General features: G+C 48.0%; 5 protein-coding genes across 5 annotated transcripts; 2 read left to right on the top strand and 3 right to left on the bottom strand.

Annotated features, from left to right (window-relative positions):
- Positions 1–1,889: 1,889 nt before the first annotated feature.
- Positions 1,890–3,074, top strand: EDB93DRAFT_1103058 (uncharacterized protein; the record flags this gene model as incomplete). The annotated part of the gene is made up of 7 exons (XM_041447269.1): positions 1,890–1,976; positions 2,024–2,217; positions 2,272–2,495; positions 2,545–2,779; positions 2,827–2,896; positions 2,956–2,999; positions 3,050–3,074. The coding sequence occupies 7 exons, from the start codon at positions 1,890–1,892 to the stop codon at positions 3,072–3,074; spliced, it is 879 nt and encodes a 292-aa protein (XP_041308892.1).
- A 1,516-nt stretch (positions 3,075–4,590) lies between these two features.
- On the bottom strand, positions 4,591–5,741 carry EDB93DRAFT_1240003 (S-adenosyl-L-methionine-dependent methyltransferase; the record flags this gene model as incomplete). Its single annotated transcript, XM_041451702.1, has 5 exons — positions 4,591–4,868; positions 4,917–5,124; positions 5,187–5,272; positions 5,329–5,517; positions 5,588–5,741. 5 exons carry the CDS (start codon positions 5,739–5,741, stop codon positions 4,591–4,593), a joined length of 915 nt encoding a protein of 304 aa, XP_041308893.1.
- A 1,116-nt stretch (positions 5,742–6,857) lies between these two features.
- Positions 6,858–10,826, bottom strand: EDB93DRAFT_1083270 (CHAT domain-containing protein; the record flags this gene model as incomplete). The annotated part of the gene is made up of 2 exons (XM_041445756.1): positions 6,858–10,259; positions 10,479–10,826. The coding sequence occupies 2 exons, from the start codon at positions 10,824–10,826 to the stop codon at positions 6,858–6,860; spliced, it is 3,750 nt and encodes a 1,249-aa protein (XP_041308894.1).
- A 3,212-nt stretch (positions 10,827–14,038) lies between these two features.
- Positions 14,039–14,670, top strand: EDB93DRAFT_1249269 (uncharacterized protein; the record flags this gene model as incomplete). Its single annotated transcript, XM_041452831.1, has 3 exons — positions 14,039–14,161; positions 14,228–14,291; positions 14,357–14,670. The coding sequence occupies 3 exons, from the start codon at positions 14,039–14,041 to the stop codon at positions 14,668–14,670; spliced, it is 501 nt and encodes a 166-aa protein (XP_041308895.1).
- Positions 14,671–15,141: 471 nt separating this feature from the next.
- Positions 15,142–15,384, bottom strand: EDB93DRAFT_1249270 (uncharacterized protein; the record flags this gene model as incomplete). Its single annotated transcript, XM_041452832.1, has 2 exons — positions 15,142–15,267; positions 15,313–15,384. 2 exons carry the CDS (start codon positions 15,382–15,384, stop codon positions 15,142–15,144), a joined length of 198 nt encoding a protein of 65 aa, XP_041308896.1.
- Between the last annotated feature and the right edge of the window lie 2,397 nt (positions 15,385–17,781).

Raw genomic sequence — 17,781 nt, forward strand, 5'->3', positions numbered from 1 at the left:
GCAATAACGGAAGCATAGATGCAGAGGGCCGCTTCTGCTCAAGATCATGTGCATCAATGCTTCCACCAAAATGTATGCAGGGCGGTAGGAATGGTCCATTAGACAGAGATCCGAGACGCGTTCAAAGTGCTTTATGGATTGGTTCGGATCCCTACTGTTCTGCATCCTGCGGTATTATGCGAGATCATATCCGTCATCCGTCTTCAGCGCTAACGCATCCATGTTGTGGGATCTAAGCTACACGTTATAGCTCTCAGCATCGAATTTCAGACTACATTGATTACTCACAGTAGTAAAGGAACAAAAAAGTGCGGCTTCGGTTTGATCAGAATTCGCTGCTCCACTGTCACGAACAGTGAAGTACAAGCGGATACGATTTCCTCCTGCTTCGACTGAAATACTACTGGCTGTTAATCGTTAGCATTCCTCAGGTGTTATCTACGATAGACAACACTGACGATAAGATTGTTCGCTGTGATCCAGTAATTCTCCGATAAAGATCTCAAATGTGAGTTCTCCATGACAGAGCATGGGACTCGGAGCATACACGCTAACCCGAACTTTGTAGGATAACTTGCGTGGCCTCGATTCTTTATCAGGACCTGCAGGACAGACGTGGTTAAGGACCACTTACAGAAGAATGCGCTCATGCCATTCTACGATAGCCATGTCTACGTTTACAGGCTTTTTGCTTGTCTGGTATTCAGCACCGCCAGCCTTGATCACCACATGACAGCCAGCGGGGATCCGTGAGTAACCAAGAACGAAATCAGTGAATGGCTTGAGAATCATCAATATGTGCTAAACGGAGATCGATATTTCATACCAGTGATGACGACTTGCTGCGTTCCATCGACGTGCGTCTCTACCGGGTCCTGGGTGTGTTCCGCGTGGCTAAACGAGTGTGGGAGGGTATCATCGAGCGTGCCCGACATGGAACCTGTCATGAAAAATCATGGGTACGACGTGCAGAGTAAAGGTAGCTGGCACATACCGTTGATGAGGACTTGTGGCAATCTACTGATCACAAAGATCGTCTCTCCCGGATCCTTGAGTTGATCTGGGTAGTGCAGCTCCTCACCTAAGCCTGGGAGTGTATCATCGAGCGGGTCTGGTACAGAGTCTGTCGTGAAATAAAAGAGGAGATTGATGACCAAATAATGTGTCGCTAGAAATGCAATGAAAAATCATGAGTACGTGCTAAATGAAAATAGATGACGCATACTATTGACGACTTGAACTTGTTGCGTTTCACTGATCGCGAGGTTTTTCTGACCTGTGTCCTGGAGGCGTTCTGGATGGGTTGGGCGCTCCTGAGGGTGGGGGTAGTTATTGAAACGGCCAGGGATGAATCTTGACAGACTGAAGGATGGATTCGAAATGTGCTGACAAGATTCTGAAAGATTATCGAGGAAACGACAGCGCTCATTTACACAGCTGGGTGGGGCAAATGTGTACAGCAGAGGTATGACCATGATCGAGCATGTGTCGGACTTTGAAATATGTCGCGGCATATTGGCCAGACTGGTCAATAAGTCCGAGCGGTGCGAGCGGTGTAGAGCTGTACGTGTCTGATGGTTCTGGATGTTTCAAAAAGAACTTGCTCAACTTGAAGCCTGCAACATCCACGGAAATTCGACACTGGATGTACTTGGAAGCTGTGAGGATACAGCTTATTGGCACTGCCCTTCTTCCACATTGTCTTTCTGCGACTTCTGTCTCGTAGTAACGTCAGTTATCATCCTGTAGAGCCTGCAACTGATGGGTAATTGTGACCTCTTTGAAGATCGTTCATTATCTAATACGTCTTAGCGCCGGTCAAAGATATATAATGGTCTACACTGCCCATGGTCTCAAGAACCTGCCCATCTGACTGCAACATCGTTGCGATGAGGTCCGAGTCACGGAAGTTTATGGACCTCCTTTACACCCCTACATACCAGTTCGTCAACTGGGATCCACTAACGGCGATCAATGTATGCACAAAGGCTCCACTTGTTTTCTATTGACCTGACAGGCACAGGTAGGCGACTATGGAATGGTCAACAAGGAGACTGGAGAATTCGAACGGGAAGGGAACCTTTACACATTGCAGAACGATGTCGATATCGACATGACGGACCCAGCACTACGCCCCATAGAAACGGAAGGGGACGACACATACATCGTTAAATCGTGGGGTGCCACCGTCGAGAACGTCGACACAACCAAAGAAGCGTGGGTGCTACTTACAATATCCGGTTTTTAGGTATATATCTGACTGCGTTACAGCACTGTGCCTGGTGCAGGGAATGTTGCTCTCAAAGTTGAGTTTGAGTCCGATGGTAGGAGGCGAGCAGCTATGATGGTCATGTACAAGGCAAAACACATCAGCATTCCCAACGATGAGCGCATCGTCAAGCTGATCAAGTCCAAACCTGATGTCCTCAAAGAGAAGTATGTAGTCACCCAAGTGACGTGTTGCGCAGCATATGTGATGTACATGTCTACCACTGGTAAGTCCGGCAAGTGTAAGTTCTTCTGCGCTGTTTACACTTTGCACAGAAGTCGAAAAATTTCCCGTGACACTTCATGTCAACGGGCCTATCGTACCGGCTGTCGATGCTGGAGGAGCAACGAGTTTCACCTGGTCTTCAGGAACCAACCATGGTGTTTACCGTGAGGGAAGCAAATCGGGCGCAAAATACATGCCCATCTATAAGCTAAAGGAGCCTCGCTCAAAGTTCTGGGTGCCTCTCAGTGAACGCGGAAATGAGAAAATTGACGATTCGATCGAGAAGTGAGTTGAAATCGCCTTGTGACTTTGTCTAATAACCCTTTTTGTAGATGGGTGGCTGTCGACCCACCTTGGGAACTCATCGACGATGATGGCGAAGAAGACCCATTTTATGATGCAGTACGTTCGCATTTTTTAAAAAAGAAAAGAAGAACTTTAATTGATCTGTTTCTCTTCAGGAGATGCATGGTGACTTCGGCGTTTTCAATGATGGCTATCCTGAGTAAGCATGACCCCTGCACAAACTTTGCATGTTTATAATATTTATCATAGTAATTATGATGATGACGACTACTGATCATTCGCGAATGCTGTTATCATTACCCCGACGGACGAATCGTGCCACTTTGTACATATACAAGCCACATTGCTGGAGAGGTATCAACATTCTTACGTGGACAGAGTTCCGTCTCTGACCAAATTTCGAAAGTTGGACAATTGTGTTAATATAGCTGAAGTGATCCATATATCAGGAGCAGCAGGCTAAAGTTGTAGAATTGAAATTCCCTCCCTCGAAATTTGATTTTTGTGCTTGCTAGCTGCATTTCATTTCCCCCTTGGTAAGTACCGGTGACTCTGAGACATGCCTGTATGGTAGCGTTCAATGATTCCAGCTAGTCAGTCCACTGTTGGCTATTACTACCGTTCTCGCATTGGCGGCGTGCTGATTGGGCTAGATCCACAAAGTTTGCTCACTGACATTATACTCACTGCGTCATTTGGTCGATGGTCACCTAAAGAATGAACTTCCCGATAACAACCGTGCAGACATTGTACACTTCATGGTGCGGTCCCGGCTTTCTGTCTGATATCTTTCCCTTAGCCGAGACAATAATTAGGTTATGCTCCACTCTGTGTTCGCCTCCTGGATGATTTGTCTGTTCTAGATCTACCGCTACCTTCCAGACTTTCATGTATATGACTTACTCCCCCAGACGCCATGCTGTCCCCATGAGCATCGACAATGGTATCAGTCGCCATGCCCGTCCGCTTCAGTATCGAAGCATACCGAGCCAATTGTCAAATTCTCATGATTGAAAATGATTATGATCAGCGAATCGCAAGTCTAAGTCTACGTAGTACCAAAGATAACGCGATATGATGAGATCCGAAATACCATCGAAACACTCACATTCTGATCCACAGGAAAGCAGCAGCAAGGCATGAGGATGGCGAGTATGGATCGAAGACTGTAAATCATAAGGCACTTACACCCTGTCAACATGCGAGCAGCGAAGCATGGGAATCATCAGCGCGACTCAAGGACTAAAACTGTCAAGGCACTCACGTAATGTCAACGGCCGTGTTGAGCTTCATAAACCACAATCGTACTAGTTGTCGTTATCAATGGACAACTACAATCAAGGAAGATTCATCAGAATGGATAAGTTGGAGCACCATTACCAGGGCACGATCAGGTTGAATCGATCTTTGAGATGTTGAAAGTGTCAAAATGATAGTTTTCATACTTGAGCATCCTAGATAGTTCATGTGCACAATAAGTTAATGTTCTAGATGATGTTGAACAAAATGTGATTTGCAACTCTGCGACTCACAATGGCACACTTAACGCAAAGCTGCATGTTTAATCGTTCATGTTGAAATCAAGCACAGCCGCAATTCTTCGCTGTCAAATGTGAGTGGTGTGTTCCAGTGAAGCGTTGCAGTTTGTATTCGGTCGATTCATATCTAGGACGGTCATTAACACGTCTATATCAGTATGTTCGTCGCCTGTGATGCTACATGAGTAGTCTCTAGTCTGATGATGATCTGCAAGGCGCCAAGAAAAGGATACCTACCGCCCTCCAGCACTATTACGCTCTCTTAGCCACGACCACCGCCAACGGCCATTCAATGTCTACTTCATCATGTCCTTCCACCACTCTCCCATCCTCCTGTTCGACACAGTCCTTAAGGTCTTTCCAGAACCGCACTGCAACATCTCCATGCGGGTTCTCCCCATCCGTGGGGTTGTGCTGACGAAACGTGTGCAATGCACTCCACGTATTAAAATACGATAGTAAGTCGTCCCATGTTATCTTCTTGCGCATGATAATAGAGCGTGGGGAAGGGAGAGATGGATAGTAGTCGCCTGCCATGCATCAGTGCAGTGTCAAGTAACAATAAGCCTAAGACAGACCTGTGAAGAAGACTCTCTCGAAATTACTGAACGCGCCAGGTACAATTTCATTGCCATCTGGCACCTCAATCAAGTGGCTATCTAAAATTGAACGGCCAGGTTGCTCCCAGTACGGGCCAATGCTGTTCAGTGGGTCCGTGCCTTCGACATAAGCGTTGATCCTTGGTGTGAGTGACGGATAGCGGGCGAAACGGAGCTGGGAATAACCCTAAGTAAAGCAAATATGAAGAGTTACTGAACAAGTAATGGCTCGGAGATGGGAACACATACCCAGAATACAACACTTCCATTCTTCCTCAGCACCCTTGCGAGCTCAGGCCACATTTTATTCCAATCGAACCAATGGCACGCCTGGGCTGAAACCATGCAGGCATCATGAATAAAGGGTAATTTCTAGTTCTAACACACGCACCAGAAATGACTAGATCCACACTGCTATCCTCCAAGAATGTTAGATTCTCTGCGCTCGCCTGTGTGTAGTCATATTGACCGGTATTCGTTGGCGTGTTCTTGAGGGTACTTTGAGCAATTTCGATCATCTTAGAACTTGGGTCGACACCAATGACGCTCTTAAAGGGTGTAAGCTCGACTGTTGCTTGACCTGAAATCCAGAATCATCAACAGTAGGTTAAGAGTTCAAGCCCTCCAAATTGAGTACAGCTGGAACTGACCTGTCCCACAACCGAGGTCGACTGCTCTATCCCATCTTGCACCCTTATTGAGCTCGTGGTACCGGAATATGAAGTCAAACAGGGACCTAGGGTAAGTCGGTCTGAAAGTCGCATAGATGGCACTGTCAAAGGAGGATTTAGCGAAAGTTGCCATCGCAGAGGTAACAAGTCAACGATAACTATTCTTGAGGAACAGAGAATATAAATACCCCAAAGAGCGTCTAATTGGTATTGAGATGATGGTCAAGGTAAATATGGTCGTCGGTGCTATCGGAAGTACTTATGCACAGGGACCACTTTGAGATAGAACTTGGAAGGGACGACTATCAAGGAGCTAAGACCTCGTCGGGCAGTCGGGGCTTAGGATTTTGTCGCATATTGTCCGGATCATGAACTTATGTTTACCGTTTGATTACCGTGACAAGAAAGTAACATAACATCACGTGACTGGCGATGTAGGCTGTTTCAAAACCCAGAAACATAAAGAATACCAAGATTTCACAGTACATTCCTCACCATGACACCTCTCCCTCAGAAATCCTCGTCATATGTTCTAGTGGCAAAGAATTCTCTCTCGACCGAAAGAAGCATCGCCACGAATGACTCTCCAAGCCCTCATCAAATTCGGGAGTACTGTTAGGTTGCGCAACTCGAACCATGAATGTGAAGGGGGTGGAATTCTACTCGAACGATCATTGAGCATATGTTTCAGCTCAGCTGGTCAGATGTACGTACCTTGGCAAGAGCTTCAGGTGGAGGACTCTGAAGATGATCCCAATATCACATGAATCATTCAGTGAAGTTGTTCTAAGTACCGCCAGAGCACCCTCAGTAGATCTAAGCACTTCAGCAATTTCCATAGATCGAAGAACTGCAGGAAATGATTATACTTTGGTCCCCTCGCTACAAAATCCCAACTCTTTCGTGACATCAGTGTTTGTAAGTAAGAGTGCATTCAACGCCCTCGCGCGCTGACTATCAGGTTCATTGCAAATTATGTCTTGCCACATGAGGCGTTTTGCTAGATCAATGTTGTACAATTTCATTCTTACCCACAAATCAGTGCACCTTAGAAGCAATCATGTTTAGCTTCAGGACAACAAAGTAGAAAATTCGAATTCAAGTCGAAATTGGATGTACATATTGTGTAGGTTTTAAAGTCTGGAATATCGAAGTCCTTGGCAACAAGTTGCATGGGTCCATGAGTGGATGCTATCTGCGGAATCGTCAGATTATCCCAAGAATGCTTTAATCGGACGCACAAAATTGATCATATGCCAATATGCACGAACACTATGCGCTGGTCTAAGGGCATATCCGTGTTACAAGCCAACGACTGCACCGCTCGGTGTAGCGCTCGGGCAGCTCGTTTGGAATTCATCGTGCCATCCCCGCAAAAGTTTTTGTAGAATGCTTCGACTAAGCTCTGCACGGTACTATCGTTGACCTTCCACAATGTCCCAATGACGCTCTTGACCCCGGCAAACTGCAGGCCAGCCGCTAGGTGTATCACTTCGTCGGGAGTATCAGGGTCACCGACTGCGGTTTCACAGGCAGAAAGAAATGCAGATTCATGCTGAGACAGGTCCATTTGTATGATGTCGAGGAGCGAAAGCGGCTCGTCGCGCATAAGAAAGGCCGATTTGAAGGGTTCGTCAAATTTCTGTGTCCCGTGACACGCGAGATGGAGCCAAGTATTGTCTCGCAATGTGCACAGTGCTTTCGATTTAGTGGCATCAACACTGGTGATCTTGGAGAAGGAAACAGTTGGGGGAGGGGGCAAAAGGCTCCGCACCAATTCCAGCTCAGGCTCTACAGCATCCAAAGTGAATGAGGCACCGGCTGGGAAATCCTGACCAATGGCAACGAAGGGCACTGATGGGGACCTATCATGATTTCTGCGAGCCTTGATCAGCGCGGTGAGCGATGGCGTGTACGAAGAGGTGTACTGCTGCGAGAAGAACTTTCCCTTTGCCCTGTACTCGCCAGCAGCATGCAATGGCAAGAAATTGAAGTAAGACGTTGGACACCACCATATCCGGGAACCTTGTCGTGCAAATCCGTTCAGACTCTCGGCCACTGGGCAGACGACGTTGTCCCACAACTTTCTCAAAGCTTTTATCAACGCTGTTTGGTTCCCTTTAGGACCGGCCTCTTTTTGAACTGCCTGTTGGAGTGAGACCACCAATCGCACGAGTTTCTCAAAATTGGTAGGGAGTTGAATGCTAGTCGGAGGTTGCTTGTGCGGGATGATAATGGCATGGCATAACGACGTGGTTGCGATGAGCAAGATGATAGGCCCATCACGAGCTGCTTCTTGAAGATCGGAGAACAAGGGGGGGAGGAGGAAGCGAGAGAAGCCCTCGATTTTCCGGATCTCTTCTACAGTTTGATTCCAGTCCACCACTAGACGTCTGTACCGGGTTTCTTCTGCTTCCACATTGGTTATTGGAGTCTCTTCTGGATGGCTCGTAAAAGGTTTATCAAGGAGGGAGCTAAGGTCTCTGAATCTCTTCATCAGGGTTACTGCATGATCACCACAAGTCTCGAGGTCATCAAGAGGCATACGAAGTCGTGTCATCTGGGTCCAGATGATGGTCCTGCCTTGCTCCAACAACTCAACAGCATGAAACACGTCACCACTACGAAGAGCACATGATGCGGCATCCATGGCAAGTGTACCTGGAAAGTCTTGCATGGCGCTCTGACGCGACGATACCGAAGCTGTAGCAGACATGTAAGCGTCCAGGAGTCGCATAGAAGTCGTATATGCCTCCAGTTCAGTAACATGTAAATGTTGACGGGCAACCCTAACCCAGTGGAGACTTGCTCGCAGGCGGGATAACAAGCCTCCAGAGACAACATTTACTGCCACCCTGAGATGATGTATAGCACTATCGAGACTGTCCGTGTCTTCACTCGCGCCAGTATCACCGAGCCCTGAAACATGGAGTAACACATACACATGAGCTAGCGACTCATGGATCACTAATTGATGAGGATCATATTGCGTCAACAGAGTCAATGCACATTGTAGGTTTTCTCGTGACTCGTCGAGGTCTTCTCTGTTGTGCTGGCACTCAAAGCGCGTGGAGAGTTGAGCTGCAAGGTTATTTAACGACATGAACCGATATGTGTGCCCGACTGGCCACAAAGCCAGCGCTTCCCTGTAAAGTGAAATAGCCTGATCCAAGTCTTCGTCGTCGTTTCGGTGGCGAAAGCGGGTGGAGAGTTGATTTGCAAGGTTATTTAATGACAGGGACCGATGTGTGTGACCGATCGGGCGCAAGGCCAGCACTTCCCTGTGAAGTGCAATAGCCTGATCCAAATCTTCGTCGTTGCCTCGGAGGTCAAAACGGGTGGACAACTGAGTTGCGAGGTTACTTAATGACATGGACCGATCTGCATGACCGACTGGGTACAAGGCTAGGGCTTCCCCTTGAAGTGTGATAGCCTGATCTAAGTCTTCCTTGATGCCTCGGTGGCGAAAGCGAGTGAAGAGTTCAGCTGAGAGATTATTTAATGACGCAGACCGATCTGCGTGACCGACCGGGCGCAAGGTAAGCGCTTCCCTGTAAAGTGCAATAGCTTGATCCAAATCTTCATCGTCGCCTCGGTGCTCAAATAGGGAGGAGTGTAGAGCCGCACAGTTATTTAATGACATGGACCGATCTGAGTGACCAACTGGGTACAAAGCCAGCGCTTCCGTATGAAGTGCAATAGCCTCATCCAAGTCCTCGTCATTACCGCGGTGGTCAAATCGGGTGGAGAGTTGATTCGCGAGGTCATTCAATGACATAGGCCGATCTGTGTGACCGACCGGGCTTAAAGCTAGTGCTTCCCTGTGAAGTGCGATGGCCTGATCCAAGTCTTCATCATTGCCTCGGTAGCGAAAGCGGAAGGAGAGTTGAGCCGCGAGGTTATTCAATGACATGGACCGATCTTCATGACCGACCGGGCACAAAGCCAGCGCTTCCCTTTGACGTGCGATAGCCTCATCCAAGTCTTCGTCATTGCCTCGGGACTCAAAACGGGCGCAGAGTTGTTTTGCAAGGTTATTGAATAATGTAGACAGTTGTGCGTGGCCGACCGGGCACAGGGCCAGCGCTTCCATCTGAAGTGCGATAGCCTCATCTAAGTCTTCGTCGTTACCTCGGTAGTCAAAGCAGGTGGAAAGTGTATTCGCGAGGTTATTTAATGACGTAGACCGATCTGCGTGACCAATCGGGCGCAAAGCTAGCGCTTCCCTGTAAAGTGCAATGGCCAAATTCAAGTCGTCGTCGTCACCTCGGTGGTCAAAGCGGGTGGAGAGTTGTTTTGCAAGGTTATTTAATAACGTGGACCGATTTGCGTGACCGATCGGACATAAGGCCAGCGCTTCACTGAGGAGTGCGATAGCCTGATTCAAGTCTTCGTCGTCGCCTCGATGATCAAAGCGGGTGGAGAGTTGATTTGCGAGGTTATTTAATGGCATGGACCGATCTGCGTGACCGACTGGGTACAAGGCTAGCGCTTCCCCCTGAAGTGCGATAGCCCGATCCAAGTCTTTGTCGTTGCCTTGGCGCCCGAAGCGAGTATGTAGCATCAGAGCCAGACTACATTGCAATTGCCCTCGGCAAGCATGCCCCTTGTTGTAGTATCCCAGGGCATCATCAAGAAGGGATATCACTTCCTCTAAGGCATGGGGTTCATCTCTCTGCAAACACTGCTCTGCTTGATCGGCAAGTTCATCCGGTGATAACGGAAGCGTGGATATGGTGGGCCGGTCCTCCCCAAGATCATGTGTATCAATGCCTCCAGCGGAATGCAGAGCGGAAACTTCGATTGCAATCAGAGCTGCTCTGTGGATGTGGCTGTTGGAGTGGCAGACCTCGAGGATTTCGCTTAACACCTCTTTAGCTGTGTCGACATCTGTTTGAAACCCACTTTTTGCGAAGCGAGACAACAGAGTCATGGCAAGATGGAGTTGGGTGATGGGTCGGTCTGGATGACCAGTGGGACGCAAATCAAGTGCGTCTTGAAAAAGAGCGATGGGGATGTCGAGGTCAAGGTATGTTCCATTAGCTTGGCAACTAATAAATTTTGCGGTGGCTAGATTGAATAGCGCTGCAGGGTGGTAGGGATGGTCCAGGGGACAGAGATTCGAGGCGCGTTCAAAATGGTTTATAGATTGATCGAGATCCCCGCTGTTCTGCGTTCTGCGGTACTGTGCGAGTAGACGATGTCCGTCATCCGTCATTAGTGCTAACTCATCCATATCATGGGATATAAGCTATATGTTACAACTCTCAGCATCAGAATACCTGATTGCATTGATCACTCACGGTAGTAAGGGAGCAAAGAACGGTGTCGTTATTTTGATCAGAAAGTCGTTGTTCCACCGTCATGAATAGTGAAGTACAAGTGGATAAGGCTTCTTCTGGCTCAAAGATCGTGGCTGTGATACTTGTTAGCATCTGGCAGGCGCTATTTGCAACAGACAATACTGACGATGTGGTGTTTCGCTACGATCCAGTAATCCCCCAACAGAGGTCTCAAACGTGCGCAGGAGTTCGCCGTGACAGACCATGGGGCCTAATTCAAATGAGGCATACACGCTGACTCGAACTTTAGAAGATGGTTCGCTCGGCCTCGAGTCTCTCTCAATACCTGCAGGACAGATGGAAACAAGGACGACTTACAGAAGAATGCGTTCATGCCATTCAATGATAGCCTTGTCTACATGTGCAGGTTGGTTGCTTGTCTGGTATTCAACACCATCAGCCTTGACTACCGCATGAAAGCCAACGGGGATCCGTTGGAGACCAAGAGTGAGATCAGTAGCACGAATGGCTTGAAAATCATTGATTTGTGCTACATGGAGATTATCAATAAGTGCTAAACGGAGATTGATATTACATACCAGTAATGACGACTCGTTGCACGTTCGAAAGGTGTACCTCTCCCGCGCCCTGGGCAGGTTCTGAGTGGCTAGACTCCTCACCTAATGCTGGGACAATATCATCGAGTAGGTTCAACACGGAATCTGCCACGAGGAATGATGAGGATTACGTGCTAAGTGAAGGTAGATGGCACATACTATTGGTGATCATGATATTTGTCTCTCCCGGATCCAGGGCTTGGAGGGTATTATCAAGCGGATCTGGCATTGAGTCTGTCGCGAAACATAACAGGAGAGTGAGGACAAAATAGAGTGTCGCCAGAATTGCTTTGGAAAATGCATCAGTACTATAGTACGTACTAAATGAAGATAGGTGTTACACATACTAGTGACGACAAGTGGTAGGATTTCACTGATCATGAGGGGTTTTCTGTCCTGCGTCCTTGGGGTAGCTCGGGCCCTCTCCCGAGGGTGGAGAGTAATCATTGAAATGGCCAGGGACGAACGTTGACATATGACTGAGGGATGGATTCAAACTAACACTTGAGAACAAGGTAAGCGCTGGGGGTCACGAAACACCGCAGTACCTGTAAAGTCTTGAAGGATTAAAAGGAGGGAACCACGTGCACAGCATGTACATGGGTGTGGCGCCAATGAGTCAACAGGACAGAAGCGACTCCCAGAATATCGAGCCACCCATAGCCTCGTTTACAACGGGCATCACGAGATATGGTGTGATATCACTGATTAAAATAGCCAAAACGAGAAGGTTGGGAGGCCGAAGAAGAGCTACTGGGCATTCCACAGAATTTACACTTTCGCGAGAATTCGCATAGCAGGCTAATGCGAAGCACTGCGCACCTGAGGCCTGAATAGAATGTCGTATCGAAGTACAACTTTAGTGATAAAAATAGCATAGCTGCAGCGTTCAAAAAAAAATTAGTCTGAGCAGTACTCACCATGCGCGATATCCTCAACCGTGGATTTAAAAGAAAAATTGGGCTATCGATATATTGGAGGCCTGATAGTAAATGCTCTCCCCAGAATATGTCTGATATTTTTCAAAGAAAGGATTCATACGTCCTAGTAGATGACTTGCAGTACTGCGGTATTACATAATAATGACTCCGCTGCCCCGATGGGAAAATGCGCAACTGTCCACTTGACTTTTGATTAACGGCAAATTGACAAGTCGCCTATCGTTCACCATACTGCATGCGTCCTCACATTCTGATTTGAACAACCAATAGGCTTCAAAAGTTTTACTTGAGACGTCATTTCTCTAATTTAGTGTGTATCTCTATTGAAACTTCAATATATCTCGCCCGCCGTGGCAGTTGAACACTATCCATGCAAGCATCTCTCTTTCCCGGTTTCGACAATCAAAACCGTTGCCTCTCCCGGGCCCTGGTCGCTGAAATAGCACATAATTCCTGCTACTGCTGTGCATCACCCTCTGAGCGCCTCAAAATGCCTTGAGCTCGCGGTACTGATGTGAGCCCCAGCAATAAGTCGCATCTCACTGATTGCTACATGTATTCTCTCCTTGATGCATTCATATATCTAGATCTACGGTCAACCTTGTGTTGCAATTTGCCCCAGATTGTTGGCCAGCAGTCCACGATATCGTGAGGGCACACGACAAGCAAAACAACTTGCTGTGGCTTCGAGGCTCGAGCAAGCGACGCAGTGGGATCCTTGTCATGCCAGAGCAGCATGCACAGTGTTCGTGAAATTATTTGTGAGTACCAGCGCTAGCACTATCACGTCCATATTATGATCACGTTTTTGCGACTGTGCTGCTATTCTGGTGATCAAGCTTCTTCGGTCACTTTTATGCTGATAATGGCTCTTGTACTCATCGCACAATAATGCACAACAGATTCTACAGATATAATTATTGGCCGGGCTTAAGCTTTAGATCCACTGCAGGTGCCAATATGAATATGTCCTTGCACTCGCCACCTGGTAACCACTAGAACGAAACGGCATGCAATCATTTGTATGCATCAATAATGAGTTCGCTGCTCGACTGTCGACGTCAAGCGACACTAGTATACAAGAATAATGGCTCGGACTTAGCAAAGGATATGCCCAATGTATATTCCCTCCTTTAAAGTTCGAACCCAGGTTTATCAGTTTGTCTAGTTTAAGCAGTGTGATCAATGGTGAGATGCCCAGCTAGCGCTGGACTGACTGATTCCATGAGCAACGGTGACGGAAGGTTCCAACTCAGAAGGACTGCACCATGCGCATCTAATTTCAGATTCTCAATTCATTATGAGTTACACACATGTTACAGCTTTTATGCATCCAGCCTTCAAACTAGTGATGCGGAGGTTCGGTTCTGAACCGCGGTTCGAACCGGACCTTTCGTGGACTGGACCACGGTCCAGTTCAACGTTCAGAGTATAGGCTGAACTGGACCGATGGTCCAGTCCAGCGTTCAGCATTCCTTGAACGCGTTGAACGCGTCCGAACGCGTCCGAACCTTTTTGAACTGCTTCCATTTTAGGCTACTCACACATACGAGATGACATCACCCACACATGCAATACACTGAACATGACATGATTACTCGCGACTTTTTCGCTTGGAATCCGATTCACAAGGACCATGCCACACTGGCAAGGTCCGTGAAGGTTTGTTTGCCTACCACTAACCCAAACATTACAAAGGAAGAACCTGATAAGGTATGGAGACTTTGGTTAATTTGGTTTAGTGCTAATGTATTTGTTAATGGGTCGTTTTTTTTCTAGGGTAGCTACATGAATTGTTCGGCACTCATGAACTCGATGGAAGTTAAAATGGATCAAATTCAAGGTAAGCTCAACTCTCTTCAAGCTTTCCCCCTCACAACATGGCTGACCAGTGTGGTCTGGGTGCAGATGGAACTCTCCTCGACGCCAGTCAAATCCGATGGTACAACGATCCCGACGACGATACTCCACTGCCTGTGCTTCCCGCTCAGGCACGTCGCTCGACTCGTATCCCACGCCCTGCACCCAAGCTTGTTGACCCCAACAACGCTGTCTTGCGCAAACGCAAGGCTAGCAGGTCAGTGGTCACGAGTGAGGGCTCTGAGGGGGAAAGTGACTGTGAAGGAGACCAGGATAACGGGGTAACTACGGATGCAGCTACTGACATGGATCATGAGACAGATATCGACGGCATCACCCCCTCCAAGTCTGCTTCACAGTAGTGTACCAGTACTCCTTACTACTAGCTATAGTACAATCGAGTATATTTACAATGCGTTCGATGTTCGAACGCTGAACTGGACGTGAACCGGACGTGAGGTCTGGTTCAGCGTTCGCAAAATTTGTTGCTGAACCGGACCAAACCGGACTTCCGCAACACTACTTCAAACAGTCAGGTGCAGCTGTTGCAACCTGTCATCCACATGCCAGTGATCAAGCTCGAATTCTATGGTTCTCTAAGTCAATGAACTAGCACACACCTGTTGTGCCTTCGGCACAGGAAGCAAAAAAGAGCACTTCACGCTCTTTTTTGGCTTCCTGGCCATCCCACCTTTGGGTGTTTCAATAATTATTATAGGTTTTGAAATAAATTATATATATTGTATTTGTTGAGTCAAGGTTAAGTCCAAATTTAATTACACTTGGCATTTCACAAATTAAGACTAACTATAAGACAAATGTGAATGTGAATGTCAAGAAGGCTTCCAGCCAGGGGGAGGACCCTCCTTGAGTACCTGGTCCAAATGATGCCGCTCCTCCCAAGTTTTCCCCTTCCTCTCCTCAAAGATGTGCTCATGCCAAGCATCTGCAACCTTGCACTGCTTTCTATGTTCAATTGCCTCATCCAAGCATGCACAACTAACATCCCAGTCCATGTCATCGCGCTTTCGGACATGCTCAAATTCCTCATCTGCCCTGATCATTCTCTTGGCCATCTTTGCATTTTCTCATCGAAGGTCATGAACTCGCTGCTGTGCTGCATGGAGACCCTCTCGCCGAGTGGAGATCTTGCTGTACGGGTCAGTGAGCTGTCTCCGTTCAAGACACCTTAAGTGACTCTCTGAAAAGTGGAGATGGAGTTCAGCTGCCCAGTCAGTCGTACCTGAGGGTACTGATGGAGCAGTGGATGCAGCAACAGGCAGGGTGGGTGTCGCAACAGGTGGAATAACTACATGGCATTGAGCACGTCGCTGCAGTTGGGCAGCATAACTTGTGTCCAGACCCTGCAGAACCCTGGCAGGTGGGTTGGTGTTTGCAGCATTGGGTTGCGGCGTCGAGCGCAGGCGGCACTCAAAAAAGCCACGCGAGTTGCCAAAAAGAGAACTAAGCGAGGTAAGCAAAAACCACATGGCGTCCGCACGTGGACGCCATGCGAGCAAACGCAGACGCCATGTGAGCACACATGGCATCCATGTGAGCACACATGGCATCCATGTGAGCACACATGGCATCCATGTGAGCACACATGGCATCCATGTGAGCACACATGGCATCCATGTGAGCATGCATGGCACCCACACGAGCAAACGTGGCCTCCATGCGAGCTTCATGCGAGCGCTCGGTGCTTCCCGCAACCGTTCTCCCTTACTTTATAGACTAGCACACACCCGTTGTGCCTTCGGCACAGGAAGCAAAAAAAGAGCGCTTCGTGCTCTTTTTGGCTTCCTGGCCTTCGGCTTCATCCTACTTTGGGTGTCTTAAGTCTTGACCTTGAATACTTGCTGTGCCTTTGGCACAGCAAGGCAAAGGAGCGCTTCGCGCTCCTTTGCGAGGTGCCTGCGGCACTTTGCCTTACTAATGATCATAGTGCATTTTGAAAACAATTACATTTTGAGCAGCATTTCAACACAACTAAAACTACATGATACATCACATCCGAGTCTGTTCTCTATATAAAAGTACATCATATGTACATCGATCATCCAACAGGAATCGTAATTCTTCTAAGCACTTCTGTATACACTACATTCGTCGTCTTTGAGCCCTCTTCACTCTCAGGAAATATAGCAAACACTCTATCTGGGTGAGTGCAGTGAGATAATGCAACATAAAGCTGTCCATGGCTGAACACGGGAGTCCGCAAATTAAGCCCAACCCACTTGACACTTTGACCTTGCGCCTTGTTGATGGTCATAGCAAATGCGACACGAACAGGGAATTGGCGACGCTTGAGAGGAATGGGGTTATCTTCAGATGTGGCATCCAGGGTCATGCGAGGGATTAGGACCGTGTCCCGATCATCTTGGTGAGCTTCATTGACTCCATCTCTAAAAATGCGACACTTGAGGACGCGAATGGTCCAAGACAGCAGGATCATGCGAGTTCCATTATAGAGGCCCTCGGAGGGGTTCAAGTTGCACAACAGCATCAGGGGAACACCTTTTTTGACCTCCAATCTGTGCAAAGGGAAGCCTGATGGGGTGAGGGTATGAAGGAACTCTGTGGGGATGTAATCGTATTCCCTCTCGCTGACCGAGTCTGCGCTGGTGAAGACCGCTTTATCTCCAGGGAATGATTCAAGAATGGTGGTGTTGATCTCATCCACATCAGTGTTCTTTGCGGAGAGGATGGTGCATTCCAGGAAGAAGGAATCATCCACTGCAGGCTGCCCAGGGAGCAGAACTGGAGAGTATAGGGCATTGATGAGAGACTGGACATCATTGTTGGGGCAGCGCATATGAATAGGGAGGGTCACAGTTCCATCTTCATTTGTGCCCTCGCCAGCTCCAATCTCAAGGAGCCACCTTGCAAATTCATCAGAGGCGGGGTCTTGACCAAGCCGCATATTTCTCTCGAGGTGGAAGATACGAAGCTTTCGCCAGAGTTGAGATCTGCAAAGGGTAGCGCCCACTATCTGCTCCCTGGATCCATGGGTCACCACCGGCAGGGTCTGTCTAAAGTCTCCGCTGAAGAGCATGGTTATTCCCCCAAAATCAGCCTCTTTGTTTAGAAGATCACGCAACGTGCGGTCAAGGCACTCCAGAATATGACGATGGAGCATTGGAATTTCATCGCAGATGATAAGGGAGGTCTCCTTGAGAAGCTCATGGACGACATCTCCTTTTTTAATGTTGCATGAGCTGTCCTTGTTAATGGGAATGGGGATTTTGAATCGCGAATGAGCCATATGTCCACCTGGTAGGAGGAGGGAAGCAATTCCAGAGGAGGCCACACAGAGGACAATCTTTCCTTCAGCACGGAGTTTTGAAGTGATGAGTTTGCAGAGATACATCTTGCTGCATCCCCCTGCGCTATGGACAAAGTATGCGTGTCCAGGTCTTTGCTGATTACGATTCATTGCATCCTCGACCACAGCATTATAGACCACCCTC

The sequence above is a fragment of the Suillus bovinus genome (assembly GCF_016758785.1).
Source record: "Suillus bovinus strain UH-Sbo-P2 chromosome Unknown EDB93scaffold_19, whole genome shotgun sequence".
NCBI lineage: Eukaryota > Fungi > Basidiomycota > Agaricomycetes > Boletales > Suillaceae > Suillus > Suillus bovinus.